This window comes from Manduca sexta, unplaced genomic scaffold (genome assembly GCF_014839805.1).
Source record: "Manduca sexta isolate Smith_Timp_Sample1 unplaced genomic scaffold, JHU_Msex_v1.0 HiC_scaffold_166, whole genome shotgun sequence".
NCBI lineage: Eukaryota > Metazoa > Arthropoda > Insecta > Lepidoptera > Sphingidae > Manduca > Manduca sexta.
Genome location: NW_023592546.1, coordinates 1 through 23667, shown reverse-complemented (window position 1 = coordinate 23667; position 23667 = coordinate 1). Strand labels below are relative to the sequence as shown.

At 46.8% G+C, this 23667-nt stretch overlaps 1 protein-coding gene and 1 non-coding gene across 2 annotated transcripts; both read right to left on the bottom strand.

The window, feature by feature from the left end:
* Window positions 1–8469: 8469 nt before the first annotated feature.
* On the bottom strand, window positions 8470–8551 carry Trnas-gcu. Its single transcript has one exon. It is a non-coding gene; the product is annotated as a tRNA-Ser (tRNA).
* Window positions 8552–14823: 6272 nt separating this feature from the next.
* On the bottom strand, window positions 14824–17824 carry LOC119191572. Its single transcript, XM_037445460.1, has 3 exons — window positions 16240–17824; window positions 15686–16022; window positions 14824–15019 (listed from the first exon to the last, which is right to left on the bottom strand). Exons 1-3 carry the CDS (start codon window positions 17822–17824, stop codon window positions 14824–14826), a joined length of 2118 nt encoding a protein of 705 aa, XP_037301357.1.
* Between the last annotated feature and the right edge of the window lie 5843 nt (window positions 17825–23667).

Sequence of the window (23667 nt, the reverse complement as noted above, 5' to 3'; positions counted from 1 at the left end):
ATATCAGCCTACCTGAATAATTATATTATGTTGGTAATAATTAGTTACGTCAACGTGTCTGAATAAGTGTGTTATTAGGATGAATTTAATTTAAATTAGATTATGGATAGGAATAATTAAATACGCAATTTCGAAAAGGACACATGTCCGAAAATGTAAAATGTTCAGGGAATGGAAATTTTCTAAAGTAGTAGTTTTGTTGTTATTTTATGTACATTTCTCGATATACATATAGATATTATGTTTATGAGGTGTGCCCCTTTTCAAAATTGTATACCTATTCAATTAGAGTAAGATATTTGGTTGAAATTAAATGATCACGGCGGCATTGGTGCTTCGGCAATGCTTGTTGGAAACTTCTTATTGATATAGCACATTTGATAACATCTATGCGTTACGGATTATAGATTACCTAGCTTCTGCTCGCTGCAACGCCTGCCAGAAAAAGTTTTTCCGGGATCCAAGTCCCACTATATATTTTTATCAGGATAAAAGTTCCCTATGTCCTTCTCAGGATATCCAACAATCTCCATACCAAATTTTATCGAAATTGATTTATTAGTTTAGCCGTGAAGCCATAGAGAAACAGTTACATTCGTATTAATAAGACTGGATTTTGTTGTGTTACTAAAATGTCAATACAGTAGAAACAAGGGTATTAAATGACAATAGAATAAAAAAATACTAAAAATACACACATACAACAGACGGCAGACAAAAATATAAAAAGGAAAAACATCAATGAAAACGTGTACAAAACACAGCTCCATTCATGGATATCACCAAAATATATACAGAATTGTTTTACCAATATTTCGGAACATGTTTTAGACGACCATTGTCACAAAATATTTTTATGCTAAACATAGTTCAGCTTTTGGTTTAGTAAGAAATCGCCGATCTTGATTATTTAACACTACACAGACAAGTTTATATTTTTATTTAATACTAGCTTCCGCCCGCAGCTTCGCCCGCGTGGAGTTCGGACTTCAAAAATGGAGGAGGTGCTCAATTTGTCGGGATGTTTTTTAATGTATGGTGGTATGCAGGTGGTCCGATTGTCCGGTCAGGGTCTAATGATGGGATCCTGGTGAAATCGAAGGAAGCATATAGCATGATTCAGTGTTCACGCATGATGGCTTATTATTAGCGTATCTCATGTATAACATTGGTGTTTCTATACCGATTTCTATGATTCTTTTTTATGGAATATTTAATAATGTTAACTTTTTTAATTAGGGATGACTGAGAGTGTTATAAACGTAAGAGTAGACAAATATAATGAGAAAACTTCGAACTGCTAAGCCATCGGGAGTTACACGTGTTATTGTGAGTCAACCATAAAAGATAGACATATGCTGTCGTAGGATATTTTTTACATAATTTTAAGGAGAACATTTCCGTCATACATGATTTCTGTGTAGCTTTAACCATTAAGGTTGCACACGCGACGGAAGCTTTAAAATGGAGTAACTTCTCCCGGTTTCCCAACATTTCCCTTCACTGCTCTGCTCCTATTAATTGTAGCGTGATGAAAAGTATACTATAACCAGCACAGGTGTATGACAAATAATTGTACCAAGTTTCTTTAAAATCCGTCGAGTACTTTTTGTTTCTATAACGGTTATACAGACAGAGAGACAGACAGACAAAAATTTTATGAATTGCATTTTGGCATCAGTATCGATCCCTAATCACCCCCTGATAGTTATTTTGGAAATATATTGCATGTACAGAATTGACCTCTCTACAGATTTATTATAAGTATAGATGCTAGCGGATTCTTAGGCCTATTTAATAGCCTATGGAAGGTATAGGAATACCTATACCTTATTCGGTATCCTTATGTGATACCTTAATACCATTTGTTAATCCTAAGTATATATATATATATATATATATATATATATATATATATGAAGTGAGAGAAGAAGATTTGTATACTTAATGACCAAAGTAAGCATTCTCATACACCTCTTATCACAAAAGAGTCTTTATTATCAGAATAAAAACACTTTGTTACCATTACTTTAAATTTCTTTAATCTTTAATGACGTTATCTTAATACTTGTAATTATACAACCTTCGCCAGATATGAAAGAATTTTTCCCCCAAAGCCGAAATCGTAATCTTAGCTGTCCAGCTATCCTTGAATTCCGTAGATAACCGAATGTGCCCGAAGTTACTCGACTTATTTCCAACCGTTTGCAGGTATCATAATTATCATCGTAGGTTTGTGTTTGTCCAAATAATTAACCCACTAACGCTGCGAGCATGTGATACTTATCATAAATTAACACCTACCTAGTTCCTGATAACATAATTTAGGAATTTTGTTATGTTTGCCGTTTATTATTACTCCATAATAAATTTTCTATTGGAAGATAATTGTTTTAGTCGTATGAAATCTTAGATTGTAATAATATATCTGAAAATATGGTTTATTATTTGTGCCAAATTTGAGGAGTCAATGTTACACAAGTAATAACACAAATAACGATTTTGATATTCTTTATAAATCTATACTAATGTAAAGCTGAAGAACTTGTTTTTTTTTTGTTTGAAAGCACTAATCTCAGGAAATACTAAACCGTTTTTTTTTGTCACTAATAGGAAGCTACATCACTCCTGAGTGCTATAAGTGCCTCTAAGTTTTAGCTGATATTTTTACCAATATTTGTAATGTCTTCAATACACATTATTTAAGATAACGTATTCCACATTATTAACTACGTAACAAAATTTTATACTTGGTTAGCTCGTAAATATCATATTCCAAAATGTAATTTATAGTGTGTATACGACTTTAACAAATCAGTGTACATGAAATAACGATACTGTTTACTTTCCAAACGTCGGAGCTTTTGTTTTGTTTTGAACTTGTCCCAAAGTGTACTCTGTCTTTAGAACGTGGGCGGGATTGAGTGAGGTTTTGTGGATGATGCTATCGAATTCTAATAGTTTTCGATATTTAAATCGTATGACAGGGACACTTCTGGAGTGCATGTTAAGATAATAATATATTTTAGATATGGTATTGTCTAAGCAAATTTGGACGCAACGGCTTTTGAGAAATTGTAGAATAGGGTACCGGACTCATTTTTGTTCTTTACTATTATCAAATATTTACATAATATAAATTATAACACAGAAGGAATTATTGAAATCCGGTAAAAAATCAACAAGTTATAAGTCTTTGAATTTCGGTGGAAGGGGTAATTAACAAGAAACAGAAAAGAGACGAAATATCCACATGTGACGTCATCGGGAATTACGACGCGTGCGAAAAAAAGATGAAGCGATATCCCCACATCGCGCCCACTTCTGCACGTTACAATATTTTAAATATGAATTACTCGCTCATTTTTTAACCAATTGTTATGCAGTTTTCGCAGGAGTGCTTCTTTTTCGTATTATTAACCATTACATATAGAATAATGTACAAAATCAAGCATAGGCCGGTCCCATATTCCAAATGGTATACGCAGAGATGCAAGTGGTTCCTCCATTAAATCTTATGTCAGGGATAGTGCTGGAGTGCGAGGTTACATATAACAAAATATTTTAGATGCGGTATTGTTCAAGCAAATTTGGACTCAAAGGGTTTTGAAAACCTGTAGAATTCCAGATGGTGTAGGCAGATATGCAATAGTTTCTCCACTAATTTCTGAGTTTATTTCAGTCACATAGTAATGTGAGTCTGAAAACAAAAACAAGATATGCAATAGGAGATATGTTAAGCTATAAAGTGACTTTATGCCTCACGAAATTTTAATTCAACCAAAAAGTTACTTATAATATTGACACAACCTAGAATATATTATTATTTTTGAGCCCCGCATAATCTACCTAGAGTACGGCTTGCTTACATTATCTTGTATATTGCACTAGCCTTTAAAAGTGACTTCACTTAACTTAAAACTATGTTTTCTAGTAATTATTTTATATTATACTTAAGTAAGTAAGTACATCTTACTAACATAAAAACGATTTTTTATGTAGATGTCTGTATCGCATAGAAGTAAACGCAGAAAATGCTGAACTAATTTGAATGAAATTTGGCAGGATAGACCATGTCTAGATTAACATAGCCTTGGTGTTACAGTAATTTGTAGTCTAGAAAATTTAATTAATTTTAAGTTGATGCCGCTGAAGTCCGACAGATGGCGCTATGAGTCGCTACAGTGATTTAGAGGATTTTTGGAGCGGAAAGTCTTTGAGCGCGGGTGAAGCCGCGTGCAAGTCCTAGTTCAGTATAAAACACTTAAATGAAAATATAGCATCAAGTAAATTTTCATTTGCACTTAGAGCAACACAATAGGTTAGGTTAGTCAACTACGAACTTACTAATTGTACATACTTAATTGGTTTTAGTTTGTTTTTTTACCTAGTTTAAAGTATAAACTTATCTACAATTTTAGCTAATTACATTGTGCGTCTTGGTACGGTTATTTCTATGAAAGTATGTAGCAAAATATGTGAGAAAATTGTACCCCAACAGTTACTTATACAAAATACGAAATTAAATGACAGAATATGGCACTACATTCCCGAAACCATTTTTCACTTGGAAAACGACATGTGAAAATAAGGTGAAAACAAAACAAGTTTCTTTTCTATACGTGGACGGCACTGCCACGGCTCTAACCGAAATATTTCGAAGGCAACCGCAGCAGGAAAGTTACGATTCCAATGGAATTTTAACTAAAAAATTGGTGTAGTGTGACAAGATGTGAAAGGCTTTTCATTATACTGTCTTAACTATAGACAACTGGTTATGGTAGTAACGCAGTCAAACTATTATTATTATTAGTATTATCATTGGTTTTTGCTCCCGATTTCGAACTATTCAAAATCTTTTGGTGGATTAAAATAATCAAAATCCATGTGTATTCCAATTTATAATGTAGCCTATGCTTTGTGTCACTCCTTGGCCAATAAATGTGGTCCCCTGTAATGGCATCGTGGATCATCAATCTCTATTATTTCTTCACAATGGGTATGTCACAAATCCTGCGAAAGACTAAATTCTTCTGTAAGGTTTGCTGTTTAATGAATGTAGATTGGAAAACATCGATACACTTTACGATTTGTTAAGTTTTTTATGAAGAGAACACACAATGCGTTTTATTTTGCAAACATATAATAAAATGTTGAGGTCTCTGATCTGATCTCTGGATCGGGCCTTTGTCCTTTAATATTGGTTTTTTTCCTTCAGTATCAGCTAGGAGTCTAGGATTTATACCCGATATGGTGATAGGCTCATCCCCTATCACATCTTGGGACAGAATACACACGGCGGAAATTGACTGCATCATTTCTGCCTACCCCTTCAAGTATAAAAGCTGTGAGTGTGTATGTATATTATATGAAAAAATTATCGAATTTAAAAAAGGGGCTAAAACAAGTATTATATTAAACATGTTACATGAAAGTTTATGTCCACATCTAATTCCAATTCCGAGCAGCTCAAATGTTTTCCAAATCAAGAAACTCACACATAGGCCAAGTAAACACACGGTACCCAAATCCTTAGTCGAAAATCATAGTGTTAAACTGCAGGCCTTCCTGGAGCTTGCCAAGTTACGTGTGTCGCCTGGTTTTATTTTTAAGCGAGCATCGAGCGCCCCGTGCGGAATATTTAACAGACTCGTGGAAAGTACACCACGGCTGTATTGTGACAAATACGGCAATTGTTTAAGTATTTTATGTAGATATTCAAACAGGCCTTATTGTTATGAGTAAAGGAATTTTATGAAATATTCATAAAAGTTGTTTAACTTGAAATAGATATAAGATAGAACTTGAATTTTTAAATTTTATTTCAAATCCAATGTTTAAAATATTGTGAAGTATTTAAAAAGCAGCCATAAAATTTGACTTTATAGCTCCTAAACGTAATTAAAGGTTTTATTGACTTCTAAATAAACCATAAACATGCCAGTAATAAATCGCATCTAGAAATTGTTTTCCGAAAACATTGTTATCGCTTTGATCTTCGAGTGCCGCCATAAACATGCAACTAAAACCATTTAACATCAAGTCTCAATTCTTCTTAAACTCATGAGTGGTGTTTCCAAACTTAGCAGAAAGGTGTATAAATATATATTACTTTTGGAGCGGTCTACGTGCCCTGGACATTCGCCAATTTGGCACACTGAGTCCAGTTACATAAACTTAAAAAGCGCCTCGTAGGGTTCGACGTTATGGGGTCATAAATCGGGAATATTTACATAAACTCTGTGGAGTATGCCGTGGCATGCGGTGGTAATCACTGAAGGCTTATTTCATGTGTATTCCTTGTAAAATCTACGTAAGTACATGATTTTATGGATGTCACCATGCCTTAACGAACCTTCATAAAATTATTCCGTCTAAATATTAATTTAGAAATTTTCTATATAAAATCATTATATTCCGCTTTTCCAAAAACCCATTTTTTCGGAAAGGTACAGACAATTATTTACATTAAAATTCTATTTACTAAGTTAACTTGCATCCTAATGTGAATCTCACCAATGGCCTTCCGTTTCATAGTTGGCTATTCGCAATTGGCACGGAATTCGTAATAATATTGCGCTCGTATTGAATAGATAACTAACACCCATTGTGTAGAGACCACACAATATGAACAGGAATGGCTCAGCATAACAATATTAGGGAACATAGCTGTGTAAGTACACTAATCTAAAGCATTGAAACACTGAGTAGGATACATAACGTTATACCTTTTCCACTTTTAATAGGTAGGCAGAGGTATAAGTGTAATTCACTCACTTATCTTCAGTTCTGATAGGTCCTTTATACCTAATATGGGTACGAGTAACGCGCTGAGGTTCGGGCTAAAAATAATTGTGACTATATTTTTCCATATTAAAAATTACTCAATCGCAGCTCGGAGTTAGGCAGTTGGCGGTGTGATACTCCCGTGCCACGTAAAGCCGTTGGTCCTGAGCTTTATTTCTTCGGTCATGACGGATTGCCGTCTCACCAGACTATGAGAGTGAAGGAGCAGAGAGTGCTCTTGTGTATAGATGCACATACTTGTGCACTATAATACCTTCTGCTTACCTGGCTGATCGCCGTAGAGACTGGCCATCGTGCCGAAATTCGGCTGGAAGGGATTCATTAATTTAATACGAGACAAGTTTATTGTCATTTATCGGGCATGACTGTCTAAATCGTAGTTGTGTTTGAGAGCCGTCCAACTGCTGTTCGTAATGGCGAGCAAGTGCATTACGATTTCAATACCAAAGATAGCTCTTTTTGTGAGACCTCGGTGCCTTTGTTACATTCGAATGGAATGTTGTTGATACCTTATGCTTCACAAATATTATTTTACGAATATATATATTTTTTTCTATGGCTATGAATGATGAGACGAGCTTGCCGTTCGCCTGACAGTAAGAGTTGCGACCGCCCATCAATAGTAGAAACACCTTCCAACACCATGAATTAAAAAGTATTGTTTGGTATTCTACTGCGCTTGCCATCTTGAGATGTTAAGTCAGTTTTCTTCAAACCTGAACACAACAGGGACTACAAAATGCTACTGAGCGGCAGAAATAGACATTGCCGTGGTATCTTGCCAGGCGGACTCTCACAAATGAGAGACCTACCACCAGTGATTCTGCGATTCATAATTAGCGATTCTGGTGCTCTAGAAAAGATTTTGAAGGCATAAACCGTTGTGGTATACTCCCTTTCAGCTTTTATTGAAACCAAACAAACAGCATTAAGCATAATATTATAAACTTAAGGTCATTTATCAGTGCGTTACCAAAATACCAGCAGTACAGTCCGCCTTATTAGGCGTTGTAATAAGTACATGTAACTTTGCCGGGTCACGGATTAAAACGAGCCAGCCAGCGGACCTAGCTTGTACATCCATCCACGAGAGTTAAAAATGCAGTAAAACAACTGTGTAATGTTTTTAGTCGTATCGCATGTATATTTTCTAGTGTGAAATGGTCGTAAATCACGTTGCTGTTTCCTTGGCAAAGTTATGACGCCTTTTGTTGGCAGTTTTTTTAATCTTTATTTAAGGAGCTTGGTCGTTATTTCACGACTATGTCGCTCCGTACGTCCACTTTTATCCATGCCTACTAATTTTTTATAAAATCAAAATATTTTTTTAGTAAACCCTTAGCCTCTTCCGATACTGGAATGGACAAAAGTTGGCAGCTTTGCTCTTGGAAAAGAGTATTTCAAGCGGTTTCCGGTAGATGTCGTTATATTGAATTTAAGTCGCACCAGAAATGCAAGTTCATTGTTTGTGAATGTTAAATATTTAATGCTTCGTATCATATTATGATTACCGTGAGTCGTGATTCGTGACGAAGAACTGTAGAATTATGCGAGCATTATCTGTAAAACAAAAAATGTTTTATTCAAAGCATTTAAAATTATGCTGTAGGTTATTAAAATGCATTGTTATAAATCAAATTTGCTTTTGAAAACAAAATATATCGACGAGGATGGGATTCGAACCCACGCGTGCAGTGCACATTGGATTAGCAGTCCAACGCCTTAACCTCTCGGCCACCTCGTCATGTCAGGTTGTCGTGGAAATTGGTAACGGGATGCTCTAAAAAAAATTGCCTTGATAATATAATAGCTTACATTCTTTACGGACTTCTAGTCTGTTACTTGTGTCATTAGAAATTTGTCCTTTCGGTTTATTATTATCTCTAAAATAGTTCTATCGGAGTTAGGTTTTTCAGCCATTTCTCAAATCCCTGCGTTCTAAATCTGCATTCTGAAATGAATATAATTAATATATTAGGGTTTTAATTGCTGAAAATGTATAGTAGATGCCTACTTCAGAAGACATAATCCTGCGTAAAGTACTTGTAAGGAAATTGTACTTTAGTGTTATATTTTTGGAACGTACTCTCCAGTATTGCCGCATTTACATGGGATTAGTGTCAGAATAATTACATTGTAAAACCCATTAAATACTGGCGTAAAACTCCAGGACGAACGATCAAAAGTGAGCGTAATTCCATTCTTAAAGCTGACGCGGAATGGCAGGCATTGTTGGGAGTGTCACATGCTTGGTTTATATTATGAGACGGGCTCAACGATCCCTGATTGTATTTATGTCTTCCCTACAGAAGGGAGCTCACGGTATGGCAAATACGGTCAGCAAAAAAATATGTCATGCTTCAGATATTAAAAAAATATAGGTTGTGCTACTGCGGACACATTACCTGGCAACGCGTTGGGTAGAGGCCACCTGACTTGCTGGCGTCGTGCCAAATTGTGCCATACACCCACCCAGTGTCCACACTGGCATAATACTGGAGAGTACCTATGCGTCTTAATTCGTTCGGACGCAATTTGTGATTTTAGCGTTTTTTCAGCGAAATTAATGAAATGAGACTGTTGGGGACTGTATTAAAACTGCCACGGATTTGTTCACTGGTTTATTTTCGAATCTGCTTATCTCGTACTAATTTTCTTATTCTGCCTCGAACTACAAACTACGCATTTTTTTTTTGATCCTGTCTTACGTTTGTTAGCCTGGCAAGGGCCGGCTTATACAAACACACCGGTCTTGCGGGTGCGTGCTTTAGGCACTGCGAGCCCTTAAGTGACCATGCTGAGGGCGACCCTCTAAAGGGTCACGACCTCGGCTCAGGACGGCCACTGAGAGAGGATGTTTTGGGGACATCAGCGATTATGGAAACGCGAAAGGAGCGAAAAACGACCTAACCGTCTAACATGTTTACATCGGCGCCCGGGCCGGAATTATCAGAAGGGTCGGAGGACGGGGGACGCGGCGAGGTCCTCGACGGCGAGGACGGAGCAGCGGTCGTGTTGAGTGTTTGAGCTTTTAAGCAGCTCGTGCTTTCTACGTATTGCCAGAGTTATATCGTCCTCTGGATCTGATAAGACTGAACGCGGTCTTCCATTTGGCGCGGTCAAATGGAGTGTATTTAGAATTTAGTCGGATTAACGGATTCGGGTGATTGACCGCCTTATCGAAATAGCGTCTGCTGGCCATGTGCATAAAGTGCCTGATGGTCGGCATATCGGTGTCCACGTGGAGGTTGCGATTGCGAACGTACCACGGGGCATCGAGTGCACGTCTGAGGAATTTGTTTTGTAACACCTGCAGACGCTGAAGTCGAGCAGGCGGTATATGCGCGAATACGGGGACGCGTACGTCATGATCGGTCTAACGCACGTAGTAAAGATCCTAATCTTGTTGCGGATAGACATCTTACTTTTCTGTTTAAGAGCCAGTGGAGCTGGCCCATCGCGAATGCGGCTCGCGCGCGTACCGCATTTACGTGTGGGGCGAAGGTCAACCTCTGATCAAGGATCACACCTAGATATTTGACCTTATGGGTCCAAGGGATGATTTGGCCAGACAATCTAACTGAAGCGTTAGGCGCTTCTTTCTGAAGCTTCCTATGGAATAGGATAGCTTGGCTTTTGAGGGTTGACAGTGATGCGCCATTTGCGAAACCACTCGCCGAGCTGGTCGGCGGCGGCCTGCAAAATGCGCACCACATGTTCCGGTTCTCTACGTGAAGCGTAGATCGCCGTGTCGTCCGCGAAGAGCGCCAGATGGGCGTCTTTGTATTTAGGAATATCGCTAGTATATAGCGAGAATAGAAAGGTGATAGCGCGGAGCCTTGCGGGACTCCGGCCGAGATGGTATGACGAGGAGAGGGTGCCCTCGACACGATATTTGAAACCGCGATTCGACAAAACTCTCGTATGATGTGCACGAGCTGTGTGGGCACGTTGAGAGTGTACAGCTTGTACAACAAGCCGTTGTGCCACACTTTGTCGAATGCTTTCTCAATATCGAAGAAGAGAGCACCGGTATAGAATCCTAACTTAAATCTGGAATAGACATGCTCCGTGATGCGGAGTATCTGATGCACGCAACTGTGCCTATTTCGAAAACCAAACTGCTCTGGAGGGAGCAGATTGTGGGAGTGAGCTACTATTTTGAGACGGTCGAGGACGATCCGCTCATAAAGTTTCCCTATCGTGCTAAGTAGGCTAATGGGCCTATAAGAGGCCGGTTCTGACGCGGGTTTACCCGGCTTGTGAATTCCTATCACGACTGCTTCTTTCCAGGCCTCAGGAAAGTAGCAGTTCTGGAATGCTGCATTGAGGATGTCAGCAAGAATCTTGACCAGATGCCCCGGTAGCATTTTCAGTAACCTAGTGGGGATACCGTCAGCCCCGGGGCTTTTCGCCTATTTAGTGCCTTGATCAGAGTGACGACTTCTTCGATCGTCACCGGCGCGAGGGGTCGGGGGCGCGTCGACGTCCGGGTCGATTGTTTGAAATGGTCGCGGAATAGGCGGCGAAGGGATCGCGTTCCTACTTTCGACAAAAGTGTCTACCGCAACAAGATGATCGTGGTCTACGGGAATTGTTTCGAGCGAGCATTGAGACTGCAGGGTGGAGGCTAATAATTCCGCTTTCTCGTCGTCGTCAAACGCGGGGCGTTGATTCGGACGATTGAGCGGGGAAAAGAGGCCACATCCTTTCTCTTGAAAGAGCGGACCAGCTTCCAAAAGGCCATGTGGGTCGGTTGGATTTCCGACAAGTGCTGCTCCCACCTCGAATCGACGGCGTCCTTTACGCGACGTCTGGCCTCACGTTGGAGGTAACGCGCGAGACGCCGTCGATCCGGGGAGGGGTCAGACACGCAGGCCTTTAGTGCTGCGTTTCGCCTCCTCAGCACCCATCTCACGTCATCGGGAAGATGCCCTTGACCGTTGCCGGTCTCGGGCACCCTCTCGGAGCTTTCGCTCAAGACGTGGTGTAGATGGTTGGTGAAGGAGCGAATCGCGCCGGTCGTTTCCTCGCGAGTCACGATGTTGGGCGGAATAGAAGAGAGAGCATTAGATGAAGTATCGGCGAGTTTGGTGCTCAAGAGCCGCCAATTCGTCGACACTTTCACCCTGTCGTTAGGACCTGTGTCTGAGGGACCGTTATGGGGGCCTAGATCTAGGATCACAGGTCTGTGGTCTGAATCTAACTCGTGTAACACTCGCAGGGAACGCACGTTGAGACATACGTTCCTTACGAGTGCTATATCTAAAATATCTGGTCTGTAACTATCGTCTACGAAGCTATAGTGCGTGGGTTCAGAAGGAACCAGAATGCTCATGTCAATCTCGTCAAGACAGCTCTCGAGTACCGCACCCCTACCATTGGTAGAGTTGCAGTTCCAGAGAGTGTTCTTGGCGTTAAGGTCGCCCGCCAGAAGGACGGACTCCCCCATACTAAGTAGGGTTACAAGTTCGTTGGAGTGAAGCTCCTTACTGGGAGAGAGATAGGCCGAGATCAGAGTGATCGGCGGGTGTCCTGTCATAGAAAGCCTGCACACTGAAGCCTCAATGCTGCTCAGGCTTTCGGGGGTCGAGAGGTATGCAATGCAGGGACCTTTTGTAGTAAATGAGAGTGCCACCTTTAGGGCCATCGGTGCGATCGTTTCGCACGAGATTGAAATTGGGGAGTTTGGGACTGCGTTGGGAGGGTTTGAGGAACGTTTCCTGGAGGAGGAAGACGTCCAATTTATGATCGCGAGCAAAGTCTGAGAGTTCGGCTCGTTGGCCGCGTATACCATTAAGGTTGAAAAAGCCCACTCTGAGGGAGCGAGGCTTGAGTCGCGATGGGTTATTTCCGTTTGGAGAAGCCATTACGGAGAGAAAATGGATTCCATAGTGAGGCTGGAATATGCGCTGTTGCGCGTTATAAATTTGGGCGAAAAGGACTGAGTCAGAGCGACCCAGTGCCTTCATTTTGGACGAGCAGTCGTGGATCAGCGCGTGGAGTTCGATAATCTCTGGGGAAACCAGAGAGAATGAAGAAGCCGCGCCGCTAGACGACGGAGTCGCCGCCACCTGGGGTTTGGATGGTGCGGGAGCCTTCGACTTGACTACCTTGGAAGAGGTAGCCTTGGAGGTCGAGGGCGTTGGGACGGGAGCGGGAACAGTGGCCGCCGCTGCTGGTGTTGTGGCCGGGGTGGCGGGAGATCCTCCGGGAGAACCACCGCCCTGGGCCTGGGGACGCGAGTCGGCACGTACCGTGGCGGGAAACCACGGGTTACGTGTCGGGGCTGGGGCCAAAACGAATTTTTCGGCCTGAGGGGCCTTGGCCTTAGGGGCCTGATTGGTCCTATAATTGGACTTTGTATTTGGGTGCCCGTGGGCACCCCCGGTAATTGGCCGGATGGCCAGATTGCCGGCAGTTGGTGCAAGAAGGCGGCTCCGTGCACTGGGACCTATCTTTCGGACGCGGGCACTCAGACGTGCCGTGCTCGCCGAGGCACTTGACGCACCTGGCGGGAGGCGACAGCCACGCGAGTTGTGGCCATACTTCTGGCAGTTGTGACACTGCGCAACCTCGCTAGTCTTATGTGGGGTCTCGACGGTGAAGCCGCCAAGGCCCGAGATGTCGCGAAGCTCGTAAAGAGCTTTTACGTCCGCGGGGGTAGCCAAGATGGCGAGGACCATCTCGTACTGTATGCCACGTCGTGACAATCGCGATTTACGGTGCATCCGGTGCACCTCTAGGGCTGCGATGCCCTTGGCCTGGAGGCCTTGTTGGACCTCGGCGGCCGACATTTGGAGGGGTATGCCACGGATGACGTACCTATAGCGGCGCTCGTCCGGGAGCGCAAAGGTGTAATAATGATAGCGTTTGCTATCTAGAAATTTGGTCAACTCGCGGTGGTCGCTAATTGACCCGGGCTGGAGGGACAGTAGTTTTTGGCCACTGTTCCAGGCATTGGGCGGGATTTTAATGCCCCCACGGGTGAGAGCATCAAAAAAGGACTGAAGGGAGGCCCCTTCGGGAAGTTGTAGGTTGACCTTTGGTGGCTTTTTAGGCCCCTTGGGTTGGGTCGGTGGCGACGAATCCGTCGAGCTAGCGGGCGCGGGCTGGGAAGCCGCGGGTTTTTGCTTAGGCGCGGAAGGCGCGGACGGCGCAGAAGGCGCTTGGGAGGCAGGAGCGTCTGAGCTACGCTGCTTCTTCCTGCGCCCGTTCCTCACGGTCGTGAAGCCGTCGTCGTCGAGGTCCGACGACGCGGCCCCAGACCGCGATTCGCAGGGGTCAGGGGAAACAGCTCGCTTGGACGCGCAAGCGACGGGGACAGCGGAAAGCTGGGGTGCGCCTGGATCGGAATCCATGGCGAGGTCGGGATCGACGGCGTCGGCCGGGCTCCCGGGCGGACTAGATCCGTCCGAGGACCCGGACGACTCCGACGAGTCCGAGGAAGCGGGTGACTCAGGTGAGTCAATAGAGGACGCGGGTGAAGCGGGCGACTCCGGCGAGTCAGGCACCGCACGGGGCTCGTTGGCGACCAATATCGAGCGCACGTATGAGCTGAATATTGGGTCGTCCCTAATGTAGGAGGCGAGGGCTGTCAGCATGGCGTGTTTTGCCTTGTTGACATCCGACGCTGGCTCGTCAGTGTCCATAGGCCTAGATTCTGCCATTGCGGGCGAATCCGGGCCTAGGGGCACTTGAAATAGAATGAATGAGGGCCGCGAGTGGGTTCGGGACCCGGGTGCGTTCCGCCTGGGAAAGAACCCACAAGAAACCAGGCGGCTATCGCACTGTGAACGAACGCGTGACTAAAAAGTACGTACAAACGTCCCCGGGTGGGTGTGCCCGGGGTTGTGTGCGTGAGTGACCCTCCCCCGCCGGGTGTAGGCGAGGGGGATGTACTTAAAAATAGATGTGCCCTAAGCTTGTCTCCCTTTGCCAATCTTATTGTGCGAAAGGGTTCCTAACAATCCGTGCGACGTAAACGGTATTGGACCTTTTTAGGGGTCCGCACGCTCAACCGTCACACGGGATGGAGTGAAAGGGATAGGGTAGGGTTGGGAAGGAGATATGCGGGGGAAACTGTGGTGTGTCTCCACAGCTTCCTTGTCCGCACCCGTCCGGCTTCGCTTTAGCCCTGAGGGGGCGCAGCGCGGGCTGGTCACCGCTAGCTCGGCTTGTTATCACCGTTAGGTTTACCACCGAGCTAACCCTGAAGGGGCAAAATTGTCGAGAAACGATACAGAAACGGGTTTGACCCTGTCCTGAGAAGGACGCGGCCGGACCCAAACAATGGACGCAGGTAACAACAGGGACAATGCCCTATTGTTCCCTTTGTCCGTGGCGTGCAGCGAGGTCGCTGCGGTCGTTCCGAGCAGGTACTCGGAAACGGGACAATGGCTTTACCGAGCAGGTACTCGGTAAAAGCCAAAGGGACCGCTCGAGTCGGGTGCTCAGCGCGGAATGTGTGTGACGACAAACTACGCATACAATCGCCCGACTTACATACTAGTTTAGGAGGCACTATAACGCACGGGTGTGCCTCCTACGCACTTTTCGGCCATTGGCCCGCCGTTTTTCCCTCGTTGGCGCGTCCGTCGCTCTGATTGGCCGTAGGGTTCTGGTGGGCGGGGCGTCGTTCCACGATGCGCCGGCGCCGGGTCCCTCGTCGAGCGCGTGCAGTGCGCGCCTCAGTCGCGCGGCGACCGCCGTCCCGCGACGTTGCTCCTCTGGATGCGGCGTTGACGGGTCGCTCGCTGAGCGTGCGGCGCGCGGGCTTCAGTCCCGCTGCGTCCGCCGTCCCGTAACGTCGCTCCTTAGGCAGCGTCGTCGACGGGCCTCAGTGTCACGGCGGCCGCGAAGTCGTCGTGTCGCTAACATCCTCCCCCCCGGCGTAGCTCGCGCAGCCTCCTCCTCCGGGTGCAGCACGACGATCTTCGTCACCGGGCGTCGAAATACGCCGCTCTTTGTCTTGACTTCAGCGACTCGTATGGCTCCGTCGGGTCCCTCGAACGTGCGCTGGACGATCCCCAGCGGCCACACGTTCCTCGGCAGCTGTTGGTCGGCGATGGCGACCACGTCGTTCACGCGCAGCGGACGAACTCTTCTTGTTGACTCGCCGCGGGGTACCAGGGTCGGTAGGTACTCCGCTATCCACCGGCGCCAGAAGTTGTCCGCCAACGCCTGCGCCGCTCGCCATGCCCGTCGATCGACGTCTTCACAGGGTCCGATTGTGGGAAGGCCCGATGATGAGCCCAACAAAAGTGATTGGGCGTGAGCGCCTCCGGGTCCCTCGGGTCGACGCTCACGTGGGTCAGTGGTCTTGAGTTGACTGAATGTTCGGCTTCAGCCAACAACGTCCGTAGGGTTTCTTCGGACGGCGCCTTTTCCTTTAGGGTGACGGTTAGTGCGGTTTTGACTGATCGCACCAACCGTTCCCACGCACCTCCCTGGTTGGGTGCGCCCGGAGGGATGAAGCGCCACTCCATCCGATGCAGCAGCCCGACGTTGCGTAGCTCGGGTTGCCACTCCTTGTAGGCCGCTCGTAGATCTTCATCCGCTCCCTGAAGTTTGTGGCGTTGTCGGAATACATTATTTTCGGCCATCCTCTTCTTGCTGCCATCCTGCGCAACGCCATGATGGCCGAATCCGTTGACAGGGATGCGGCGAGCTCCAGATGTATGGCGCGTGTCGTTAGACAGGTGAACAGCGCGCCCCAACGCTTCTCTCGCCGGCGTCCGATCTTCACTATCATCGGCCCGAAGTAGTCCACTCCGCAGTTGGAGAAGGGCCGATGATACGGGTCCAAGCGGGCACGGGGTAGATCTCCCGTGGCCGGTGGCTGCGGCTTCGTGCGTCGCACCTTACACAGTGCGCAGTCTCGTTCCACGGTGCGCACGGTGGGCCTCAGGTGTATTATCCAATATTTTTGCCGCAGGTCGTTGGTCACGCGCTCCCTATTTGCGTGACCTGCGGCACAGTGTTCTTGCAGCACGATGAGCTTCGTGACGGGGTGTCGGCCGTCCAAGATGACCGGTCGTTTGGCGTCATCCGGGACTGTGGCTGCTCCGATGCGTCCCCGGACTCGCAGCACGCCATCTTCTAACACCGGGTCCAGCTTGAATAGCCGACTCGTCCTTTGTACCGGCTGGGAAGACTTCAATCGTTGCAGCTCTTCCCCGAAGCTCTCCCTTTGCGCCTGTTGCATTAATAACAGCTCCGCCCGCTTCAGGTGTCCCACTTCCAGGTGTGGTGTCTTGCGTCGCGCGATGTCCGCGAACGCCAAGACTCTCGCCGTGGCTCGCACCAATGTTTCATACTTGGAGAAGCGGGTCGGGTCGGGCAGCCAGCGTTCCTTTTCCGGGCTCTCTGTGATGTGCAGGACCTCTGCTTCGTCGTCCTGACTTCCGTCTCTCGTGGGCCATGATTGTTCGGGCTCGAGGAGGAAATCAGGTCCCCGGAACCACCGGCTGTCTTCACTCACGGCGTCGCTCCGAAGTCGAGTGGCTTCATCGGCGACGTTGTGCGTCGTGGGTAGCCATCGCCACTCACTTTTGTCGGTGAGCTCGGCGATCTCCCGCAGACGATGCGCGACGAAGGGTGTGTACCGTCGCTCGTCGTTCCGGATCCAGTGGATGACTGTTGTGGAGTCAGTCCAATATATAGTTCTCTCCGCCACGATGCGATGCTCCTTCTTCACTGCGTCAGCGAGGCGCGCCCCGATTACCGCCGCTTGCAGCTCGAGGCGGGGTATCGTTTGCGTCCGTCGCGGTGCCACCTTCGCCTTGGCGGCCACCAAAGAGAGTGTAACGTTCTCTTGGCCGACCATCCGCCAATACGCCACCGCTGCGTAGGCCTGCTCGCTGGCGTCGCACATAACGTGGAGCTCGATGCGTCGCTCGTGGCTCGTCGGTCCATAATGTCGGGGAATGCGCAACTGGCCGATCGCCGACAGTTGCGACAACCACGTCGCGAACAGCTTGCCGTCTTCCTCTGGCACCCGTTCGTCCCACGACATCTTTAAGCGCCATAAGTTCTGAAGGATGATCTTGGCGCGAATGGTGTACACGCTGAGAAGTCCCAGTGGATCGTAGATCGACATGACTGTACTGAGGGCTTCTCTCTTGGTGGGCGTGCGCACTTGCGTTTTACTTCTTTCGGGACTCGGCTCATTGCTGTGTTGAATCCCAGCTCGTCTCGCTCCGGGTCCCACCGCAGTCCCAATATCTTGCTGTGTTGATGTTCTCCCCCCAGTTGCGTGGGCTGATTCGAGCGCAACTCTGGGGGCACGTCGCGAAGCACACTCTCGTCGTTCGAGTTCCAACCGCGCAGAGTGAATCCCGCCGCCGCGTGCACCGTCTTCATTTCCTCTATGGCTTCGTGCGCTTCTCCGGGTGTATCGTAGCTGGCCACCAAGTCGTCCATATAGTGATATTTGGTGATGGCCTCCGCTGCTCGGGGATACAGCTGCGCATGCACGTTGGCGTTGTGATTCCTTACGAAGTGCGCCATGAATGGTGAACTCGCTGCACCGAAGATCATGCTGGTCATCTTAAATCGCTGCGGCGGGTTGGTTCGGTCGTTACCGCGCCACAGAAATTGCTGCGCTGACTGATCTTCGGCACGGATCTTGATTCGCAGGAACATTTCTTGTATGTCCGCTGTGACTGCTACAGCGCTCTCCCGGAACCGAAACATTATTCCGGGCAGAGACATCAACATGTCAGGGCCTTCCAGTAAGTGGTCGTTCAGACTCACCCCGTGACTTGTCGCCGCTGCGTCGAACACCAACCTCTGCTTGCCAGGCTTGTTCGGGTTCTGCACCGCGAAGTGAGGGAGGTACCAACAGACGGGGCTCGATGATTCTGACCCGTCGCACCTCACTGCGTATCCTTTTTCTATAAGGTTATTCACCTGTGCAGTATATTCGCGGGCAAATTCAGGCGAGGCGTCCATCTTGTGCTCGATTTGTCGCAGGCGTCGAAGTGCCGCGTTGTAGCTCGGCGGCATGGCGGTGTTGTCTTGTCGCCACGGCAAGCCGACTTCGTACCCGCAGTCTATCTTCCTTATAGACGTCTTCAATGTGGCGATGGCTCGTCGATCTGCGTCACTCACTCTCGGTTCTGGTGTGACGCCGAGCGCTTCTATTTTGAAGTGATCTTCCACGAGGTTATGCAGTCCGTCGTGCTCCCGCTCGTATATATGAAGCACGTTTTCTTTCTTTGTTATGACGCTACGTGGTAACGTACCGTGCACCACCCAGCCGAGTAGCGTCCTTGATGCAGCCGGTTCGTTGCGGCCGCCAACTCGCAGTTCTCGCGACACAATGTGCTCCCAATGATCCGCGCCCAATAAGATGCCTGGGCGCGCTCGTTCATAGCACAATTCTTCCGGCAGGTCCCTTAAATGCTTCAACTTCATAAGCACTGCCGGAATGGTCTGTTGGTGCAGTTTCAGGTGCTTTATTGTTCTTGCTCGTATTGAGTGTGGCTCGTCTTCTGTCACACCTCTAATTCGCACCGTCACCAACTTGCTGGCTTTTTCCTTTTGAGCCATGTTAACGCCGCTTAGGTGCAGTGCTTGTGTAGGGCCGTCTGCACCTATCTTCTCGGCGAGATCTTCATCCATCAATGTCACCGTGGCACCTTCGTCGAGGAGAGCGTGCGTTCTCACCTCCCCCCGTGGACCGGCGACTACGACCGGGCACATCTTCAGAAGCACGGTGCGTGCGCCGACGTTCGTTTTCGGCGTCACTGACAATACTTGTTCCTTGTCACGTACCTCTGTGTTTTCCGGTTTCTTTTCCGCTTGATGCAGCGATGAGTGATGCGGACGACGACACTGTTCCACACCGCACAGCTTGGCTTTGCATGTTATGCGCCGATGAGTACTGTTCGCACACTTAAAACACAGCTTCTTTTCTTTGATCAGGTTCCATCGCTGTTCGACGCTAAGTGCTTTGTACTTAGGGCACTGCGTTAACACATGCGCCTCGCTGCATGCCGGACACTCTTGTTTTTCTTCTTGTTCAAGTGTGTATACGTTGCTCGCCTTTCTCTTGATCGCGATGGCCGGTCTGAGTTCTCTTTTCGCCGCGCTGCTCGTTCCCGCAGACGGAGCGTACGTATATTTCAACGCTCTGTCCGCTTCTCGCATAAGGAAGCGAGACAATACGACGATCTCTGGGTCAGCCGTTCCTTCATTTTCATAGGCGTAATCACACCATCGTGATCGTATGTGCGGGCTCAACTTTTCTAACACTTCACGAGTCAAAAGTGGATTATAGAGGTACTCACGGCGATCCATACTCCGCAACACACATATAACATTTTGAATCTTGATCGCGAAGTTGTTGAGTTCCGTCGCCGTTGAGCCGGGCTTGACGTCTTTCTTAACTCGTCCAAGGCACGATCAATAATCACTTCTGGCCGTCCGAAGCACTGTTCCAATGTCTTCATAATAGTGCTCGGGTCTGTGGCCGTATGCAAAAGTGCGGCCACGACATCACGCGCCTCTCCTTTCAGCGCGCTTCTTAGTCGCTGAATGTTCTCAGCGGCAGACACGTTGTACAATTTCGTAGTGTCTTGCATGGCGGCTTTAAAAGGAAGCCACTCGTTCACTGCGCCGGAAAATGTTGGTAAATCTACTTGTCTCACCCGAGGTCTCGCCATTCTTTCGAGTGCGACTGCCAATTTCTCCATGTCGCTCGGGGCTCTCGGAGGCGTCGGTGATCTCGCTCGTGGTAGGTCGAAGCGCAGCGTTCTCGGCTCCTCCCTTGACTCACCGGTCTCTCCTCGAGAGCTAAGTGGATTCTTCCTTAGCCATTCATTGACATCTACTTCGGGTTGTTCGCCTTGCACGCTTTCTGCGTCGTCTTGAATGGCGGACACGTCCAAAGCGAGTTTCTTCTTTACAAGCTCGGCCTCCAATTCGAGCTCTTTTCTCTTGATAGCTGCCATCTTTTCTGCAGCCTCCAGTTCGGCCAAACGCAACCTTGTTGTTACGCTGGCGGTAGATCGAACGGACTGTGCGGGCGATCTTACACGTGGCTGATCCTTTGCCGTCACCTTTGTCACCGTTTCCGACATAATGCGCGCCGTAGACGTCGAAGGCGTACACATTATTCCCACTGACGTGGCTTGCTCGGTCTGAGGTGAGGCAGGCGGCTCTTGTGATATGCGCCTTAGTCTCTCTAGACTTATTTGTCTTTCCTCCCGACGGCGGTCAGACTCTTGCCGTTCACGGGATCGCCTCTGTTCCTCTACGTCGGCTGCGTCGCCCTGGCTTCTCGTCACCACCATCGCGTTCGGTAGACAGCGGTGTTGGACGTAACCGTATCGCAGAGCGTGCGATAAAGACAAACTAGGCTCACACTACACTTCACAGAGCTCACTCACTCCAGTCACGTTATGCACAATCACTGCACTTTCGCTCAGTGCCCCGGGCACGAGATTCGCGCTGCGCACAATATCGCTGTGCACAAAGATTCGCGACGGTAACACGCGTACGCTAGGCACGTTCGGTTTGCCTTCCTACTATTCGCGAACGCGAGTCAACCACAAACAAATCCGGCTCGAAGGACCAGGAAATGTTGGGGACTGTAATAAAACTACCACGGATTTGTTCACTGGTTTATTTTCGAATCTGCTTATCTCGTACCAATTTTCTTATTCTGCCTCGAACTACAAACTACGCATACAATCGCCCGACTTACATACTAGTTTAGGAGGCACTATAACGCACGGGTGTGCCTCCTACGCACTTCTCGGCCATTGGCCCGCCGTTTTCCCTCGTTGGCGCGTCCGTCGCTCTGATTGGCCGTAGGGTTCTGGTGGGCGGGGCGTCGTTCCACGATGCGCCGGCGCCGGGTCCCTCGTCGAGCGCGTGCAGTGCGCGCCTCAGTCGCGCGGCGACCGCCGTCCCGCGACGTTGCTCCTCTGGATGCGGCGTTGACGGGTCGCTCGCTGAGCGTGCGGCGCGCGGGCTTCAGTCCCGCTGCGTCCGCCGTCCCGTAACGTCGCTCCTTAGGCAGCGTCGTCGACGGGCCTCAGTGTCACGGCGGCCGCGAAGTCGTCGTGTCGCTAACAGAGACAAATCTTTAGCTATAGTTTCTTGATTTAAATAAATTTTCAACGAAGCCCGGCATACATGTGGGTATTGATGAGCGCAGAATCGAATCAGATACTTATCATTATGTATGCATGTTGATTTATTGCCAAGAAGGGTTTTTAATAGACATAGTTTTATAGTAAACATGCATTATATAGCATGCGATTTGATTTAGTGCGCCTAGACTACGCTGCACCGAGCGTGAAGCGCAACGTATTCCGAAATTCGATACGCATATCAAAGATTCCTTAATTGCTATGATGGTCCATCGGTGGAGTTCTCCTAAGATGAGGTAGGTACTTTCAAGTCAACACCAGTTTACGCAACAACAAAGTCGTAACTAAACAATTTTTATAGAACAGTAAATAATATTAAAAAGCGGCGATAGCCTAGTTGGTTGTGGAACGGACTGCCGAGACGAATGTCCGCAGGTTCAAATCCCACGGGCACACACCTCTGATTTTCTAAAAATTATGTGTGTATTCTTTATAAATTATCGCTTGCTTTAACGGTGAAGGAAAACATCCTGAGGAAACCTGCATACCTGAGATGTTCGCTATAGGAATTTCGAGGGTGTGTGAAGTCTACCAATCCGCACTAGGCCAGCGTGGTGGACTAAGGCCTTATCCCTCTCAGTAGTAGAGGAGACCCGTGCTCAGCAGTGGGCAAGTATATAATACAGGGCTTATATTATTATTTAATATTTATTAAATAATATTAGTGTAATGCTTCTCATTATCTAAGTTTCAAACTCTTGAAACCATACAAAGTATTAATATGAAAAGGTTTTATTATTTGATTCGTAAAATAGGTCTAGAAGAATAACAAGACTGCCTCGATGGAGTTGTTGGTTCGATATTGGCTTTTCTACTGAATATCAGCCCAGAGTCTAAAATTTTTGCCCAATAATAGGCTGCCCCCTATCATATCATGGAACGGAATACACATGGCGGAATGTGGGTGCACAGGTTGCGCTTCAGCCTATCCCTTCAGGGATAATAGGCATGAATGTGTGTTTATTAATATAACCTCGGAACATAAAATGTTATAGGCACATTAAAATACAGATAACATTTACACCTGATTCCAGTGCAGATATAATATCTTTTAGGTCTCTTTTATTCCTGTATTATTGGTACACTGAGAGCCCTGACGAAACATCCACTTTAAATTATTCACTTGTTACTGACGGAAAACGCACATAAACCGATGAGTCTAAAATAGAGTTGTCATACGTCATAAATTATCAGCCAATGCTTCGGTTTGAAGTGATGTGTCCTTGCTAATATTATTCAGTTTCCCCGCAGTTAAATAGTTAGTTGATAGTATACGTAGCGTTACAAGCGCATAGCAACCAACCTTTTTTGCGGGGAAATAACGCGTCATAGCTATTGCCACCTGAGGGGTGAGTAGGACAGTTATGTTGGTTTCACCGGTCTTAAGTCTGGCCAGCAATAAGAAATCTTTTTTGAAACTGTCCCTATGGGTGCTGAATTACATCGGGCTCACAGGTATATTATATTTCACGAAATTGTTTTTGAAAATATTATGTAGCGGAATAAACTGTTACGAAAATAATATGTAACAAATGTGTTATTTCCTTAATTTAAATAAAGGGCAAAAGCTGTTATTTCCTTCCTCCATCGACCTATAATTAGAATAACATGTTTCGAATTGTAATGTTTAGACAAGCTATGACATGTTTACAACATTAAAGTTATTAAATTAAATAGAACTCTAAAATTACAGAAA